Raw genomic sequence first — 19,726 nt, forward strand, 5'->3', positions numbered from 1 at the left:
TTAATAGTTATTATATTACCAGACATGTAATCCAAAGGCCTGGAGGCCACCAGGACAGCAGAAGTCTTTCATTTCGGTTAATAACACAGATTTATAAATGTAAAAGTTAAAGATAACTACAAACTTCTGGATTGTCCTGAAGTCCCAACTGCATTATTAATGTGCATCAGATATGAAATCTGGTGTTCTTACTCAGTCTGGTAAATGTGTCTCCAGACTCGGCAATCTGATTGATTTTAACCTCCTCAGTTCAAAGAGGATGTGGAATACTGTATATGCTGGCTCTGCCGGTGATGTCCCGATTCAGAAAAATCAATAATAAAGTTCAATTTGTCAAGTTCGTACTTCTCCACTCTCACTTGCTTTTCTTTTTGTCCTTCAGCCAATTCTTCCAATGCCCTACCCTTCCCACCTTACCAGAGTGAACTGTAGTTGCAGGATAGATCCTAAGTAAGATGGTGGGACCTCACTGATTTTTGTTTCCTTTTAACAAAGCTGGTAAATGAGAAAAAGAGCTATTTTAAGAAGACTCTATAGGAAGAGGTGCAGTCCTGGCCCCCACCGCTTTATTTTCACCATGGATGTCCAGTCCTTATATACTTCCATCCCCCATCAGGAAGGTCTCAAAGCTCTACGCTTCTTTTTGGATTCCAGACCTAATCAGTTCCCCTCTACCACCACTGTGCTCCGTCTAGCGGAATTAGTCCTTACTCTTAATAATTTCTCCTTTGGCTCCTCCCATTTCCTCCAAACTAAAGGTGTAGCTATGGGCACCCATATGGGTCCTAGCTATGCCTGCCTTTTTGTTGGATTTGTGGAACAATCTATGTTCCGTGCCTATTCTGGTATCTGTCCCCCACTTTTCCTTCGCTACATCGACGACTGCATTGGCGCTGCTTCCTGCACGCATACAGAACTCGTTGACTTTATTAACTTTGCCTCCAACTTTCACCCTGCCCTCAAGTTTACCTGGTCCATTTCCGACACCTCCCTCCCCTTTCTAGATCTTTCTGTCTCTGTCTCTGGAGACAGCTTATCCACTGATGTCTACTATAAGCCTACTGACTCTCACAGCTATCTGGACTATTCCTCTTCTCACCCTGTCTCTTGCAAAAATGCCATCCCCTTCTCGCAATTCCTCCGTCTCCGCCGCATCTGCTCTCAGGATGAGGCTTTTCATTCTAGGACGAGGGAGATGTCTTCCTTTTTTAAAGAAAGGGGCTTCCCTTCCTCCACTATCAACTCTGCTCTTAAACGTATCTCCCCCATTTCACGTACATCTGCTCTCACTCCATCCTCCCACCACCCCACTAGGAATAGGGTTCCCCTGGTCCTCACCTACCACCCCACCAGCCTCCGGGTCCAACATATTATTCTCCGTAACTTCCGCCACCTCCAACGGGATCCCACCACTAAGCACATCTTTCCCTCCTCCCCCCCCTTCCCCGCATTCCGCAGGGATCGCTCCCTACACAACTCCCTTGTCCATTCGTCCCCCCCATCCCTCCCCACTGATCTCCCTCCTGGCACTTATCCGTGTAAGCGGAACAAGTGCTACACATGCCCTTACACTTCCTCCCTTACCACCATTCAGGGCCCCAAACAGTCCTTCCAGGTGAGGCATCACTTCACCTGTGAGTCGACTGGGGTGATATGCTGCGTCCGGTGCTCCCGATGTGGCCTTTTATATATCGGTGAGACCCGACGCAGACTGGGAGACCGCTTTGCTGAACATCTACGCTCTGTCCGCCAGAGAAAGCAGGATCTCCCAGTGGCCACACATTTTAATTCCATATCCCATTCCCATTCTGACATGTCTGTCCACGGCCTCCTCTACTGTGGAGATGAAGCCACACTCAGGTTGGAGGAACAACACCTTATATTCCGTCTGGGTAGCCTCCAACCTGATGGCATGAACATTGACTTCTCTAACTTCCGCTAAGGCCCCACCTCCCCCTCGTACCCCATCTGTTACTCTTTTTAATGCACACATTCTTTCTCTCACTCTCCTTTTTCTCCCTCTGTCCCTCTGAATATACCTCTTGCCCATCCTCTGGGTCAACCCCCCCCCCGTCTTTCTTCCCAGACCGCCTGTCCCATGATCCTCTCGTATCCCCTTTTGCCTATCACCTGTCCAGCTCTTGGCTCTATCCCTCCCCCTCCTGCCTTCTCCTATCATTTTGGATCTCCCCCTCCCCCTCCAACTTTCAAATCCCTTACTCACTCTTCCTTCAGTTGGTCCTGACGAAGGGTCTTGGCCTGAAACGTCGACTGCACTTCTTCCTATAGATGCTGCTTGGCCTACTGCGTTCACCAGCAACTTTGATGTATGTTGCTTGAATTTCCAGCATCTGCAGAATTCCTGTTGTTTATTTTAAGAAGAGTTGTTTTAAAACATCCTGCTGCTTCCTTTGGAGCAATATGCTGGAGACTTGTACTCGGTTTTCAGAGGGACCAGCTGGCCATTTGTGTCACATGGGGCTTGCAAATTGATCACTGCAGAAGTTTGTCAGAATCATAAGCAAATATAAATGTCTTTTGAAACACTGAGGATTAATGTTATATAATAAATTGAATTTTCTCATTGGTCATATTTCTTCCTATTGATTCAATACAGAACTTCATTTACAGTTCAAAGGAAACATTGCTGGAAGAACTCAGTGGGTTGAGCAGCATATGTGGAAGCAAGAAGCATAAGTTGATGTTTTGGGTTGTTTTTGGGTCCTCCACAGATGCTGCTTAACCTGCTGATTTCAAAAGTTCAAAGTACATTTATTATCAAAGTGTACGTGTGTGTGTGTGTGTATCACACCATATGGGCATACTCAATAAATCTATAGAATTGTAACTATAACAGGATCAATGAAAGATCAACCTGAGTGCAAAAGACAACAAATTGTGTAAGTGCAAATATAAATAGTAAATAGTAATAAGAATGTGAGACAGAGTCCATGAAAGTGCGATCATTGGTTGTGGGGAAATTTCATTAATGGACAAGTGAACTTGAGTGTAGTTATCCCCTTTTCTTCCAGTGTTCTAGTTTTTTGTTCCAGATTTCAGCATCTTCAATGTCCTTTGTCTTTATTTCCACCTCCTTGGACTCCGTTTTACTGTACTAAAAAATTATTGTGAAAAATAGTGGGCATAATATGAAACTATAAGCTGAGTTTTGAATGCTGAGCATTGTATGTTTGATATTCAATTTTTTTTAAATTCAGGCTGTACTGGCAGCAATTGTCATAGCCAATTTGAAGGGAATGTTCTGGCAATTTTTTGATGTTCCAGTTTTATGGAGGCAAAACAGAGTTGATTGTGTAAGTATTTTGAAAAACAGTCCTTGTTGAAACTGTTCGTTAGAAAATTTGGAGGTTTCATACTCTTAAGAATTGGGTATGACTGAGATATATGACTGCCACCTTAGGGTCACAGTTAGCATGTCACTGTTACAGTTTGGGGCATCGGAGTTCAGAGTTCAATCCCAGCATCCTTTGTAAAGAGTCCCTGTACGTCCTCCCCATGGAAAGCGTGGATTTTCTCAGAGTCCTCCAGTTTCTTCCCACAGTACAAAGACTTAACGGGCAGGTTAATTGGTCATTGTAAATTGTCCCGTGATTAGGTTGGGGATAATCAGGTTTGTTGAGGTTGCTGCGGTGGTGCGGTTCGAAGAGCTTGAATGGTCTATTCCACACTGCATTTCTAAATCTAAATATTACTAATCTAGTATAGTGCATGTTTTGTGATGTTTTACTTGTACTGTCATCAATTTGAATGCAGCCATGCCCTCATCGCAGTAATGGAGCCTTAAATCATACAAAAATGAATTTATTCATCCAATCTAAATCTAACAATCAACAGTAAAATGTCCAAGAAGAACTAGAGATTTAAATTTTTACCCAATACCTATTTAAAACAAAAGGAGTAATTTGACAGGCTATTGTAATGGAGAGTTAAACATGAAATGGTTTATTTTTGTCTATTAAGTGTATGTCTAAAGCTAATAGATTTGTAACTCTCTTGGTAAGATGAGTATTTTTTAAAAACTGTCAATCATTAAAAGATTGTGTTCTAACTTGCATTGTCCTGTTTTTCTGCAGCTTATATGGGTTGTGACATGGATTGCATCCATCCTTTTGGGATTAGATTTGGGCCTTTTAGTTGGTGTATGCTTTGAACTTCTTACTGTTGTCCTTAGGGCCCAGTTGTAAGTATTTGATTATCGTTTTTTTTTAAGAATGAAATTGTTTTATTTATCATATACTAAATAAATTCATTTATTAAATTCAACATTAATCTTTTAGCCCAGTTTCCGCAGCTCTAGCAAATGTACCAAACACAGACATTTACAAGAATCTGAAGAAATATAAAAATGTAAGTATATTTCATTTTGTTTTACTGTGCTCCAAAATATGGTTCTAGTATTATTGTTCTAATGGGGAGTGTTTTCCTATTGTGTTTGACAGCTTGTTGAACCAAGTGGTGTGAAGATCTTCAAATTTTCTTCTCCCTTGTTTTTTGGAAGTGTTGATTATTTTAAGGAGAGACTCAATAGCATTGTGAGTATGATCTCTAGTTGTATAAAATGCAGCTCTTTTAAATACATTTTTATTTAAGTGGCTTGTAATTTTATGAATGAAATCTTTTCAGGTTGGATTTAATCCTGTTCGAGTGTTTAATAAGCGAACAAAGGCTTTGAAGAAGATTCAGAAACTTGTAAAGAAGGGTCAATTAAGAGCAACAAAGGTGAACCCACTTAAATTGACTTCGTTATACTGGCCATTTCTATAAATGAGTAAATTTTTAATTAATTTTAGCTTCTTACTCCATTCCCTTCAATTTTCTGGCCTTCACGTGCTGTATCTCTGCAGCCTGTATCCATTATCCTATTTTTTTTAAGTATTTTCTCTCATACTTATCACAATATTGCATTTCCTCCAGTAGCTTCATCTCAATCTTGGATGTCTTTTGTTTGTATATTCACACATAACTGTCTTCCTCATTAATGTCAGTTATAGAAAAGTACTGTACAGAAACAGGCTCTTCGGCCCATCTAGCCCGAGCTGAACCACTTAAACTGCCTACTCCCATTGACCTGCACCAGGATCATATCTCCCACTCCCCGTGTACCTATCCAAACTTCTCTTAAACATTGAAAGTAAGCTCACACGCACCACTTGCGCAGGTAGGTCATTCCACACTTTCATGACACTCTGAGTGAAGTTTCCCATCACATTGCCCTTAAACTTTTCACCTTTCACCCTTAGCCCATGACCTCTGGTTGTATCCCACCCTACCTCAGTGGAAAAAGCCTGCTTGCACTTACCCTATCTATACCATTCATAATTTTGTGTACCTCTATCAAATCTCCCCTCAGTCTTCTGTGTTCCAAAGAACAAAGCCCTAACCTGTTCAATCTTTCCTTATAATTCTAGCCCTCCAGACCCGGCAACATCCTTGTAAATTTTCTCTGTAGTCTTTTAACCTTTTTTATTAAAATCAATTACTTCTGCTAATTTTTTTTTAGGTGAATATGAATTCCCTCACATTCAACTTCCAAATGAATGTGAATGAATGGTCTGTCTCTGCTGTCCAAAACCATCACTCAGCATCCCAACATACCTGCAAAACACTAAACCCAGTGGGGTGGGCCTTCCTTGCTTTCCTGAACCATGCTGGATTCCAGTAAGAAATCCATCAAACTTTAAGAGCTGGAAAAACTCGCTTCCATATTTACCAGCTGTAAAAGCTGAGTGTGGCTGATAGTGCATAATATTTAGTGATTTGACATTTTAAAAACTATTGAAAATAAAGTAATAAGATGTATATAAAATGCTTGATTTCATGAACATCTGCAAGCATTGGATGTTAGCCTACTGTACAGATTACTCTCTTCTGTCCTGCATCTCCCACCAACCCTACTCCATTACCACAATTCGTGTCTTCATCACTCTTTTCCTTTCACACTTTCAAAGCTCATTCACCTTATTCTGGAGTATTCTCCTGGTCAAAAGTTCAAAGTAACTTTATTATTAAAGTACATATACGTCCTTGTATACAATGCTGAGATTCATTGTTTTTGCAGACATACTCAATAAATCTATAGAATAATAACCTTAACAGAATCAATGAAAGACTGCCCAACTTGGGTGTTTAACCAGAGTGCAGAAGATGACAAACTGTGCAAGTACAAAAATAAATTAATAATAATTAAACAAACATATTGGGTACATGAGATGAAGAGTCCTAAAAGGTGAGTCCATATGTTGTGGAAACATTTTGGAGATGGAGTAAGTGAAATTGTCTCCTTTGGTTCAACAGCCTGATGGTTGAGGGGTATTAACTGTTCCTGAACCTGGTGGTGTGAGTCCTGAGGTTCCTGTACCATCTTCGTGATAGCAGCAGTGAGAAGAGGCTATGACCTGGGAGGTGGGGGTCCCCGATGATGGATGCTGCTTTCCTGCGACAGTGATCCACGTAGATGTACTGAATGGTGGGGAGGTCTTTGCCCATGATGAACTGGGCTGTATCCACTACTTTTTGTAGGATTTTCCACTCAAAGGCATTGGCGTTTCCATAACAGGCTGTGACACAGCCAGTCAGTGTACTCTCCGCCATACATCTATAGAAGTTAGTCAAAGATCAAGAAATCTCCACCATGAGGACATAAGAAATAGAAGCAGGAATTATCCTAAATTCTGAACATCTTGAATTTATTGTGTATGCCTGCAAGAAAACAAATCTCGCGGTCGTATATAGTGACATTCATGTACTTTGGTAATAAATTTACTTTGAACATCTTAGAATACTGAAGCCTATTAATCACAAATATACTCTTATGACCAATCAACTGCGGCCTTTTAAGGTGGAAAATTCCAAAGGTTTGCAGTCCCCTGCACGAACTGATTTTTCCTAGTCTTGGTCACTTTATCCTGAAAAGCTGACCCCAAGATCTGATCTATCCACCGTGATATTGGAGCCTCTGGATAAAATTCTGCCAAGCCCACTCGTTTTTCTAAACTGTCCAGAGTGCACTCTGTCTCACATCTCAGTTTATTGAGTAACCACAGAATGTGTGCTGCACCAACTTAATTTCTCTTGCACAACGATCAAGACTGCACAAACTAATCCAAATGTGATTTCATCAGTATTATGCACAATATTAGTAAAAGTTCCTTGTTTCTGTACTCTTAATTCCTTTGGAATAAAGACCAAGGTCCCACTTGCTTTCCTAATTGCTTGTTTACCTGCATGTTTACTTTGTCTGTCACGAACCAGGATACCCAAGTCTTCCTGAAAGCAAACACATTTCTCAATTTCAAATAGAAATCACCATTTCTATTCTTTCTGACAAAGCGCTTAGCCTCATATTTTCCCATAGTGTTGGTCACCTTCCTGTAACTCCAGATTTTCTTATTTTCCTCTGCCGTCTGTTGAGGGTAATTTTCCATCATTTTATATGCAGGACGAATTTCGCAATGATCCAAGTTGGTATTTGTCCAGCAGTTATATTTCAGAAATTGCTTTCCCATCTTTAGGACGGGGTTGTAACTGACGGAAGTATTGCCAATGAAGCTTTCGAAGATGACGAGAACGCTGCAGAAGAGCCAGATCCAGAGGTTCCCACAAAGGAAGTGGAAATCCAAGTTGACTGGAACGCTGAACTCCCAATCAAAGTCCTGGTTCCCAAAGTTACCATTCATAGCCTTATTTTTGATTTCAGTTCCGTGTCATTTATTGACATTGTGGGAGTCCGAATCTTTAAAATGGTAAGTAAACTTTTGTTGTAACAAGTAGCATTGTGAAAATCATGTTTATAAAAAAAAAATCCCTAGAGTACATCATTAATACCTACAGTTTTAAGTGATTTGTTCCTTGTGAGATCCTTCCTTTAGAATATGGATGGTCTAATTAAAAGGAATTGAGGGCTAGGTTTTAGAATTCATTCTGATGTGAAGACCATAAGACATAGGAGCAGAATTAGGCCACATGGCCCAATGAGTCTGCTCTACCATTCAATTGTGCCTGATCCTTTATTTTCCCCCTCCTCAGCCCCATTCTCTTTCCCTCTCCCTGTAACCTTTGATGCCGTGCCAATCAAGAACCTATCGATCTCTGTGTTAAATACACCTAAATGACCTGGTCTCCATAGCTGTCTGTGGTAACAAATTCCACAAGTTCACCACCCTCTGTCTTATATATAAAAAAACAAAAAAAAAATTCTCCACAGCTCTATTTGAAATGGTACCCCTCTATCCTGAGGCTGTGCCCTCTTGCCCTAGACTCCTCCACATTGGGAAACATTCTTTCCACATCTACTCTGTCTAGGCCTTTCAACATTTGAAAGGTTTCAATGAGATCCCCCCTCATCCTTCTAAATTCCTGCGATTACAAGTCCAGAGCCATCAAACGTTCCTCATATGATGACCCTTTCATTCCTGGAATCATCCTTGTGAACTTCCTCTGGACACTCTCCAATGCCAGCACATCTCCTCTAAGATGAGGAGCCCAAAACTGTTCACAATACTTAAGGTGCGGCCTCAGCAATGTCTTATAAAGCTTCAGCATCATATCCCTGCTCTTGTATTCTAGACCCCTTGAAATGAATGCTAATATTGCATTTGCCTTCCTCACCACTGACTCAACCTGCCACTTTCTTGCCTGTTCTCCTAATTTAAGTACTACAGCCTTCCTATTTCCTCAATTCTACCTGCCCCTTCACCAATCTTCGTATCATCTGCAAACTTGGCAGCAAAGCCATCTCTTCCATCATTTAAACCATTGATACACAGCATAAAAAGAAGCCGTCACAACACTGGCTTCTGCGGAACACCACTAGTCACCGGCAGCCAACCTGAAAAGGATCATTTTATTCCCACTTGCTGCCTCCTACCAATCAGCCAATGCTGTTAACTTGTAATACCATGAGTTCTTAACCTGGTAAGCAGCCTCGTGTATGGCATCTTGTCAAAGGCCTTCTGAAAGTCCAAATTTCCATCCACTGCATTCCCTTTATCTATCCTACTTGTAATCTCCTCAAAGAACTCCCAACAGGTTTGTCAGACAAGATTTTCCCTTGAGACCATACTGACTTTGTCCTGTCTTGTCCTGTCTCACAAAATACTCCATCTCCTTAATAATTGACTGCAACATCTTCCCAACCACTGAGGTCAGGCTTACTAGTCTATAATTTCCTTTCTGCTGCCTCCCTCCTTTCTTTGAGTGGAGTGACATTTGCATTTTTCTAGTCCTCCAGAACCATGCCAGTGCCTAATGATTCTTCAAAGATCATTACTAGTGCCGACATCCCACCCTGCAAAAACTCATTTCCGGGAGGTAGCACCATCAATTTGCGGGAGACTCCTGGAACTTCTGGGAGAGGTGGGATGTCTGCAATAGAGTAGCTCCTTAGTAGCTAGCCAGCTAGTTTAAATAATGTTAGCTATGCTAATGAACGAATGACACCTGTTAAACTTACCTCAACATGTCTTTTACAGTCTTAACCCACCATGGGCAATAGAAAAGTCACTGTTGCAAACAGTGCAGCGAGCAACACTGTCATGATTTTGACCCCTATTAGGCAGGGGTACACTTTAGTGTAGTCTGGGGTGACGTATGCTTTTTATTTTTTTTTGGAATACTCTGCCATGGCATTCTCTCGTTCTCTGTCTCTCTGTCTCTCAAAAAAATTGATTTCCGTGATATTGTATATAATTTACGGGCATCAGGGAGCCACTATTAATATGCGGGAGACTCCCGGAACTTCCGGGAGAGGTGGGATGTCTGCTAGTGCCTCCACAATCTCTACCGCTACCTCTTTCAGAACCCTTGGGTGCAGTTTATCTGGTCCGAGTGAGTTGTGCACCTTTAGGTCTTTCAGCTTTTTGAGCACCTTCTCCCTTGTAATAGTAACTGCTATTGTAAATTGGGTGTCTCTACTCTTAGGCTTTCAATGTATGCTGTTACCATGGAAATCGAGAAGTTGTTTCTTTCTTACATTTACTCACTAATGCAAAATTGTTAATCCAATCTAGAAGGTGTGTGGGTCAAAGTTAGCACCACACTGCAAAACCTTTAAGCTTCTGACTTGCGTCCCTTCAAGTTCAATGCATAGTAAGTGTTGTTGCTGTTAAACTATTTGAGGAAAGAACTTTTCCATCTCTGTCTTGAAATTGCATGGTGTGCACACACCATCGACATACATTATAAATCAGGTTTGCCCATCTCTGAGTTCAGACCTTTCATTAGCAGGTATAACTGTAGTCTCTGAAAGTAGTATTCTAAATTGTATTTATCAATGTCTGCAATCATTAGAGTTCATTTAATGCATAATTGGGTAACTGGTGATGGAGCTTGGCGCCTGATTAGTCCTTCTGATTAACTTTCAGAGCCTTCTGCTGCACTTGGATCATATTCCCATTTTCCCCTTTCATTGGCTTTTCAGCTTCCCTTTTATTTCAGAAAAGGTCTAAATCTATATGTGAGGGTTTTGCTTCAAATTGCTGACCTTTTTGACATTTTGTATTTTCTGCTTTATTTCCATTTATAAATAAAATTCGCATAGTTCTGTTCTGATAGAAACTTGAGTTTTCCTCAGTCTTTTTAAACTATAGGAAATGGCATTTGAAGTTGACCCCTGGTGACATGTAAATTATTATCTATTGCAGTTGGTAAAGCAATTTGAACGAATAGGCGTTAAAGTTTATGTGGCAGCATATGAAGGTAATTTGATTTTGAATAATAAATCAGTTTTTACAAACCAGAAATATTAACTTGATAAACAAAAAATAACAATGTTTCTCTGGGTTTGCCCAGCAGCTCCATAATGATTCACCGACTAGTCCAGGACTCACTAGCATGCCTGTTTCCAAACACAGAATTTTGATTCTCGCTGATAGAAAATTTCCTGCTAGAAAACCTGTTGGTAAACATTGCTGATGGGCTCTGCATGGAACTGTGTAATACCCCGTGAAGTTCAGCAATGGAGCATTGGCTTACTGCAATTCCCAAACATTTTCAAATCAAGTCAAGTTTATTGTCATTTAACTATATACATGTATACCGTCAAATGAGATGATGTTTCTCCAGAGCAGCGTGTAAAGCACAGTAATGCATATAACACACATGTAACACATAATAACAGATGAAAGTAAGGATAAAATCTACAGATGATTTACGCATAAATAAAGTTTATAAATTAAATATTGTTAAGGTCCATAAACAGGTTAACCAGTGACTCTTTGAATACAGTGTGGTAGGGAGTTCAGAAGCCTAATGGCCTGAGAGAAGAAACTGTTTCTCATCCTAACCATTCTTGTCTTTAATGCGTCAGAGACTTTCTGCCTGATGGTAGAAAGTCAAAAAGGATGGATGGGTGGGACCCTTGATAATACTAGGGCTACGTCCACACTACGCCGGATAGTTTTGAAAACAAAGCTTTTCCTCTTTGTTTTGACCTTCCGTCCACACTGAAATGGCGTTTTCAGCCCCCGAAAACGGAGATTTTCAGAAACAGTCTCCAGAGTGAATAAATCTGAAAACGCCTAATATCCGTTGCAGTGTGTATGGGGTAACCGGAGCTTTTTAAAACCGCTGTCATGACGTGCAGGAACAGATAGCGGCAGCGTGGTATTTCATTGTTTTCTTATTATTAATACTACTTTATTGTCGCCAAAGAATTGATACTAGAGCGTACAATCATCACAGCGATATTTGATTCTGTGCTTCGCAGAACCTAACAACTTCAGAACAGACGGCAACGAGACTGAAGCCAGAAGAGTTAGAAATGTACTCAGCAAATACTTTGACTCATAGCTTACTGAATAAATAAGTATACTCACTTTGCCCTGTTTTCTGTCCTTGCTTGTATGAAGGTGGTTTACCTATTTATGCAAGTACTTCTCTGACAATAGATGTGTAACAGCCTAATGTAACATTGTATGGAAATACAAGATATCACTGATGCAGACATGTTTTATACATATAACAAGGTGCTTTATTAATGCAACAGAGTTAGTCAGTTTTTCAATGTTCCTCGTCAGCTGGGTCATACTGTCCATGAACTCCATGTCGGTTGTCTCCATACGCTCCAGTATTTGTTTTTTTCTTTAGTTTTAAGTCCTCCTGCGCGAGAGCCAAGAGCAATTCCTTTTAAGTTTTTCTACTCTGTAACTGGACAAACACGCACCAAGTATATCGTTTCCTCTTCGCTTGTTTTCTGTGTGTCCTGCGCATGGCCAGTAGGAGGAGATTTGCCCAAATATCCGTCTAATGTGGACAGAGATATTTTGAAAAATGCTTAGTGTGGACACCTATCGTTTTTACTCAAAACCAGTGTTTTCAAAATTATCCAGCATAGTGTGGACGTAGCCTAAGTGTCCTGTGTATGCAGCACTCCTGATAAATGTCCCTGATGGATGGTAGGGAGTGATTAACAGAGTGATTAGATCTGGCATCCAATCAGTGAGCCTTTTCATTTGAATGGAGACATTATAGCTGCAGAGAGGATAGTTAAGTCTATTTTCATAATTTCACTGCTTTTTAAATGCTTAAGTGATTTTTTTATGATTTTAATTTGTAATTGTAATAATTATTTCCAGTAAATTGTGAATGCTTCAGACTCTGTTAGACTAATTTAATTGTCAGTAATAAAAAGCATTCTTTTTAGTCTATCATTCATCCAAAACTTGAAATTTGCATGTTGTTGAGCTGCTCTGCCTTCAGTGGTTTATAGCTGTCACAGTTGCATGGATTTGCTTGAAACACTGGACTATTATACCCAGTATAGTGGTGAATGATTAATTTTATGCCTGTGATTCAAAGTAAACTCTGAAGCGACAGACAGAAAATGCTGGAGGAACTCAGCAGGTCAGGCAGTGTCTATGGAAATAAATGAACAGTTGACGTTTCAGGCTGTGACCCTTCAAATCTGAATTATTTTTGCTAAAATCACACAGCTAGGAATGATTTTTTTAAAAATCTTGTTTCCCACCTGAATTCCAGATCACATTGTGAAGAAATTGGAAAATTGTGGCTTTTTTGATGAAAGCGTGAAAAAGGACATGTTTTACCTCACTGTTCATGATGCTGTTGTTCACATACACACTCAGACTATGTACAAAGAAATACAAGATCCTATATTTGAGAAGGTAAGAGGCAATTGATGAAATTTGATGAAATTTTGCTTCTCATAGAAAACTTGCATCAAATCTAGAGTAAAGATTGTAGAACATGTATTAATTCTATATTCCTATAATTCACACCATTTTCCATTCTGACTATTGTCTGTTCACAGAAAGAAAGAGATGTGATAATTTCCTTTTAGTTTCCTGAGTAATGCACTGAGCTGATGTTTTGTTTGTTTACTTTTATCTGGTAAGAAACACGGTAGAATAGGTCCTTTGAGCCTTACCACACAGCCTGATGTAATCCTAGCATAATCAAAGGACAATTTACAATGACTAATTAACTGGTAGGTACTGTGGGAGGAAGCCAGAACACCTGGAGGAAGCCCATGTTGTCACGGGCAGAACATACAGGCAACTGTGGGAATTGAACCCGGATCGCTGGTATTGTAAAGTGCTGTGCTGACCCCCTATGCTGCAGTGCTGCTTACACATATTGAAGGAAGTGGGGATGAAGACTTTAGCAGAGAGATAGAAAGAGTGTATTGGAATAGAACTGCTCAGTTAATGCTTTTCACTTTTATGCTGTGTCCTTTGGATTAACCTGTAAAACAGAGTCAGAGGCACAGCATACATGAAGGAAAGGACAAATACACTACAGAATATCTGCTCAGACTAGCTCAACCAGAACTATGTGCACAATATCTATTGAATTAATATAATGGGACTCTTGTATGGTGGCACCTTTTGATGAAGGAGGAGAAAACTGAAGAAAGTGAAGTTCCTGTATGTAACAGTTTACTATGCACCAGATCGAGTTCTTGGATGAAAGTGTCTGAGTTCATAAATCAACCACCTGCGTGGAGACATGGAATGACATGGTGTGTCAGACTTGGAATGAAAACCACTAATGTTGTCTTTGGTTGAAACATTTTAGTATCATTTCATAGTTCATTAACTGGAACCCATTATCCAGTTATCAGAATCTTACTCAATAAGTGGAGAGTTGTGATCCACTGCCAGCATTCCTTATGTTTTTTGAAGTAATTTATAAGAGCATTTTAACAACCCTGTGAGTTATTTTCCAATGTTCATAATTCTTTCCCTCCTTTTGCCACAAATATTTGGAAGTCATCTGCAAATGGGAAGCAAGAAAACGGAAGCATGCATAAAGTTCAGGAAGCTAAAATCAGACTGGGGCCCTTGTGGAATATGAAGTCAGCAGGAAAGTGTTCATACAGACAATTAGAAAGGTCAAAAGGTGCTATGAAATAGCCTTGGCATGCAAGACAAAGGAGAATCCCAAGGCATTTTATACTTGTATTGAGAAAAATAGGATTACTAACAGGAGGGTAGGTCCATTTAAGAATAATGGAGAGAATTTATGCCTGGAGTCAGAGCAAATGGCTGAGGTGCTAAATCAATACTCTGCATCTTTTTTTATGGAGGGGTATGATTTGCAGGATAGTGAAGAAGAGTGGGGCATACTAATGTGCTGGCACATTTAGAGATTCCAGAGGAGGTATTCCTCAGCCGCCTTAAAAGCATTAAAGTGGATAATTCCCTTGAGCTTAATAATGTACTGAATATATACCAAAGCATTGAAAGAAGCAAGTGAATAGATTACAGGGATTTTGACAAAAATCTTTGTATCATCACTAGCAATAAATAGTTGTTCGAGAATTAGAGTAGCCAATGTGCCTTTGTTCAAGAAGGGAAATGGGAATAGCCCAGGTAGTTATAAGCCAATGAGACCACATCAATGGGAGGGACGCAATTGGAGAGGGATAGGATTTGTGCTCATTTGGAAAAGCATGGCCTACTTGGGGACAGCCAGCATGGCTTTGTGCGGAGCAGATCATGTCTTAATGAGTTTTTTTAAGGAGGTGTCAAAATTGCTTGTTAAGTTTGAGGCAGCAGATGTTATCCATTTGGACTTTAGCATGACATTTAATAAGGTCCTTCATGGTAGGTTGATTCAGAAGATAAAGATGCATGGGAGCCAGGGTGAATTGCAGATTTGGATTTGGAACAGGTTTGCTCTCTAGAAGACAGTAGTGGTGGAAGGTTGCTATTTTGGCTGGAGGTCCAGATGAGTGTTATTCCATAAGGATTGGTGTTGGGACTTGATGGTTGTGATATTATCAATGATCTGGATGAAAATGTAGATGGTTAGATTGGCAAATTTGTGGGCGACACAAAGATTGATGGAGTTGTGGACAATGTAAAGGACTATCATTAAAACAGTGGGACATAAATCTATTGTAGATATGAGAAGAGGAGTGACAGATGGTGTTTAATCCAGGCAAGTGTGAGATATTGCACTTCAGTAAGTTAAACAGAATGAGAAACTATACAGTTAATGGTAGGCCACTTAATAGCATTGATGTACAGAGGGATCTTGGGGTCCTGCTCCATAGTTCACTGAAAATGGATTAAGATGGATAAGATGGTAAAGGAGGCATATGTCATGTTTGCCTTCATTGGTAGGGATGTTGAGTAGAAGAGTAAGGAAGTCATGTTGCAGTTATGTAAGATCTTAGCCAGATTTGTGTGGGCACGTGGCCAAGTGGTTAAGGCATTTGACTAGCGATCTGAAGGTCGTGAGTTCGAGCCCTAGCCGAGGCAACGTGTTGTGTCCTTGAGCAAGGCACTTAATCACACAGTGCTCTGCGACGACACTGGTGCCAAACTGTATGGGTCTTAATGCCCTTCCCTTGGACAACATCGGTGTCGTGGAGAGGGGAGACTTGCAGCATGGGCAACTGCTGGTCTTCCATACAACCTTGCCCAGGCCTGCGCCCTGGAGAGTGAAGACTTTCCAGGTGCAGATCCATGGTCTCGCAAGACTAGCGGATGCTGTTAGAGAATTGTGTGTAGTTGCTCCACCATAGTAGAAGGTAGAGACTAGAAAAAGTACCAAAGAGGTTTACCATCATGCTGCTGGATTAGAGGGTATGGACTACAACAAAGCGTTGAACAAACTTGGGTTGGGTTACTTGCTTTACAGCAGGGAGTTCCCAACCTTTTCTTTTTAATGCCGTGGAGTCTTACCATTAACTAAGGGGTCCGTGGACCCCAGGTTGGGAACCCCTGCTCGAGAGCATTGCAAGCTGAGGGGAGACTTGTTAAAGGTCTTCAAAACTGAGAGGCATAGGTAAAATAGAAAGTCAGAATCTTTTCTGTAGGGTCAAACACCAGAGGATGTGGTTTTTTAAGGCAAGGGTTCCCAACCTTTTTTATGCCATGGACCCCTAGCATAAGCTGAGAGGTCTGTAGACCAGGTTGGGAACCACCCTTTTAAGGGTGGGAGGGGTAGTTTAAAGGGAACATAAGTGGCAAGTTATTTTTTTCCCTATACAGAGTAGTGGATACCTGGAATGGGATACCATGGGTGGTAGTGGAAGCAGGCAGTTTGGTGGAGTTTGAGGCTTTTGGACAGGCACATGAAAATAGTGAGATATGGAAAATGCACAGGAAGAGGACATTTAGAATAAATTGGCATCAAGTTCTGCCCAGCTTGTCCCATGCTATCCTGTTCTATATTCTGTAATCAACCTCTCTACTGATAAATGGTTGGAAATATAATGTTGCAGTATCTAGGGAGGTGACTCGGAGTGCTATTACTTGTAATATATATTAGATCATATACTCTAGAAAGCAAATTATATTTGTGCTCACAAGAAAAGATGTTGTAACAGTCTGCTATGAGGAAAATAAACACAGTAAATTGCTAAATATGCTGATAGAATTAGTTTGTCAGATATAAATTGCCTATTGTTTAATAGACAGATTTACTGCCCTTCATGCTGTTTCATTATTATACAGCTACATTTTACTGCTTTGTTAATTGTGTTTCCAACTAGATATCACTCATACAAGAATCAAAAGAACCTCTGGAAGAAGTCGAGGATGATGTGGAAGAACTAGAAGATCAGAATCAGGTAAATACCAATATTTAAGAAATATTTTTCTTATAGCATATCTTGGGGCTTCCTCACTCTCAAATTCACATCACTAGGGCATGATCTCCTTTGGTGTAAGGAGTGGCCTTTATCATCCTTTACTTCGACCTTCCAGATCAATGTCAAAGCAGTTTACAGGAAAACCACAAAAGTAGTTTGTGGCTTGGTACACAGCCTTGTAGATATCGTAAAGCGCAATTGTAGCTGACCTGCTGGAAACAGTTTTACAATATATAATAGGCGTGCTTGGTCTGTACCAGCTGAGCTGCATTTACCTGCTAACTGTGCATGGGACATTTGTTGAACAGTAACTATTTTTGACTTTGACTATGTCGTGATATTCGATGTCAAGGCTTATAATTGAACTAGTCAAAATGTATATTGATTGCATTGTTAACAATAATTGAGCAGAGGTGCACTCAGAGGCCACTTTATTAGGTATACCTATACACCTGCTTGTTAATGCAAATATCTAATGAGCCAATTATGTTTCAGAAACTCAATACATAAAAGCATGTAGACATTTAATTGTTGTTCACACCACTCATCAGAATGAGGAAGAAATATGATCTAAGTAACGTTGACCATTGAATGATTGTTGGTGCCAGACGGGGTGGTTTGAGTATTTCAAGCTGCTGATCTCTTGGGATTTTCATGCACAGCACTCTGGAGTTTACAGAGAATGGTGTGGGGAAAAAACAAAATAATATCCAGTGAACGGCAGTTCTGTGGGCAAAAATGCCTTGTTAATGAGAGAGGTCAGAGGAGAATGGCCAGACTGGTTCAAGCTGACAGGAAGGCAACTGCAAATCAAATAACCAGACGTTGCAACACTGACTAGAAGAGTGTCTCTAAATCCAAGCCTTGCAGTGGATGGGCTACATTAGTGCAAGATCATGAACATGCACTCAGTGGTACAGGAAGTACCAATCTAATAAAGTGGCCACAGAGCATATTTTCATAACGAGTTCAATTGTAATTTCTGTAACTGAGATCATTAGGGAAGAATGTTGAGATGTGGAGTAACTGTTGGTGAACTGAGTTGTGACATGGATCATGTGTGCTAAGAATGGGCTTAAAGGCCTGAATGTCCTCCTCCAGTTTCTAATCTCAATATTGGCCCCTGGCAGTAAAAGAAATCGGCGAGAAGCTGTTACTAATCATACTGCCTAACTCTCAGTGTATAAGGATAAAGGGAGAAAGAGTGAAGCATATGTAAGGAGAAAAGGGAAGAGAATTCAACAAGTTGGGAAGCTGGGAGGAAGTTAAAATGAATCAGCTGGAAGAAGTTAATGAAATTGGAGCATTTTATTTTTTTTTTATTTCTTGAGATGCAGCACTTCTTTCCCTCTTGAGCCACGCTGCCCGGCAACCCCACAGTTTAATCCTAGACAAATCACGGGACAGTTTGCAGTGAGCAATTAACCCACCAACTGATACGTCTTTGGACTGTGGGAGGAAACCCACGCCGTCACGGGGAGAACGTACAAACTCCTTATGGGCAGTGGTGGGAACTGAACTGGGTTCGCCTGTATTGTACAGCGTTGTGCTAACCACTATGCTACCAAGCCCCCCCCCCCACCCCTGAGCCAGAATGTGGGGGGAAGAAAGGAATAGCATTACTGAGTAAAATTAAACTTGAGAATGCAATATTGTGGGGGGGGGGGGGGTGTCATTCAGTTTGTCATCTGATGTTGATTTTTGCAACAACCTTGTATGTACAGTATACTTTAACAATAACAATGAGCTGAACTGGGCTTACCAAACACTGGTTCCCAGTAGTAGAGGGTGGTTCAGCCAGTCTCGGGTTTATATGCAGATAGGGTCAAGTGGAGAAGTCTGAGATGAAGCGAATGCTAGATGCTGACTTACCTGACCACTACCTCCATTGCTGCACTGGCCCAACAGTGAAGCTCGGCGCTGAGGTGAGGCCTGATATACCTCGCATCCAGCCCTTTCAACATTACAGTATGGCAGGCTCTCATAAGAACAAAGAACTACACTCTCCACAGCTTGTTTAGTTTTTCACTTTATTCCAGTATTTTAATTACTTGATACTCTTAAAATTTTAAATTATTTAAAAATGTTTCCAACATTTTAATTATCTATTCTGAACATTTTTCATCTTTTTCTCAAAACATGTACCAAAAATGAAAAACTATTGGCAGAACTGGCCTGTCAAAAGCTGTCAACACAGCGTGAGGCCTCGATACAGTGCAGAATGCAGAATGAAACCTGGGCTGTATCTCTGGTCCATAGGGTTAGTTTTCTAACCCTGGGCTAGGAAGAGGAAACTCATACAATAATACTGCTCACCATTGTTGTCCTTGTGGCATTAGTATATATCTGGATAGTGTCTAAAGACTTGGTCAAGGCTGGCTTCAGATGTCTATGCACTTCAGCTGGAGGCTTTGACACAAAGAAACACTTGCTCAGTCAGGAACTAGTGGTTGGATGGTACACAAACTCCTGTATTACTTGTAAACCAAAGAAAATAGATGCAAAGCCAGAATACCACAATTCCACAAATCTAAATTGGACTTACATCCATAGTATGACTTTGACTTGAAATCATTGGAATTTCATTATTAAATATTCTCACCACCCAAGCCATGCTCTTTTCTCGCTGCTGCTGTGAAGTAA

General features: G+C 40.6%; 1 protein-coding gene across 8 annotated transcripts in view; it reads left to right on the plus strand.

The window, feature by feature from the left end:
• Positions 1-19,726, plus strand: part of slc26a4 (solute carrier family 26 member 4) — a 106,396-nt gene that overhangs the window by 82,759 nt on the left and 3,911 nt on the right. For all 8 annotated transcript variants that reach the window (XM_063072554.1, XM_063072553.1, XM_063072555.1 and 5 more), the window contains 9 exons: positions 3,219-3,314; positions 4,095-4,201; positions 4,299-4,368; positions 4,461-4,553; positions 4,645-4,740; positions 7,533-7,763; positions 10,662-10,716; positions 12,997-13,142; positions 16,985-17,062. In XM_063072554.1, the coding sequence (XP_062928624.1) occupies positions 3,219-3,314; positions 4,095-4,201; positions 4,299-4,368; positions 4,461-4,553; positions 4,645-4,740; positions 7,533-7,763; positions 10,662-10,716; positions 12,997-13,142; positions 16,985-17,062 (972 nt within the window). The remainder of the gene's footprint in view (positions 1-3,218; positions 3,315-4,094; positions 4,202-4,298; positions 4,369-4,460; positions 4,554-4,644; positions 4,741-7,532; positions 7,764-10,661; positions 10,717-12,996; positions 13,143-16,984; positions 17,063-19,726) is intronic.

This window comes from Mobula hypostoma, chromosome 20 (assembly GCF_963921235.1).
Source record: "Mobula hypostoma chromosome 20, sMobHyp1.1, whole genome shotgun sequence".
Lineage (NCBI taxonomy): Eukaryota > Metazoa > Chordata > Chondrichthyes > Myliobatiformes > Myliobatidae > Mobula > Mobula hypostoma.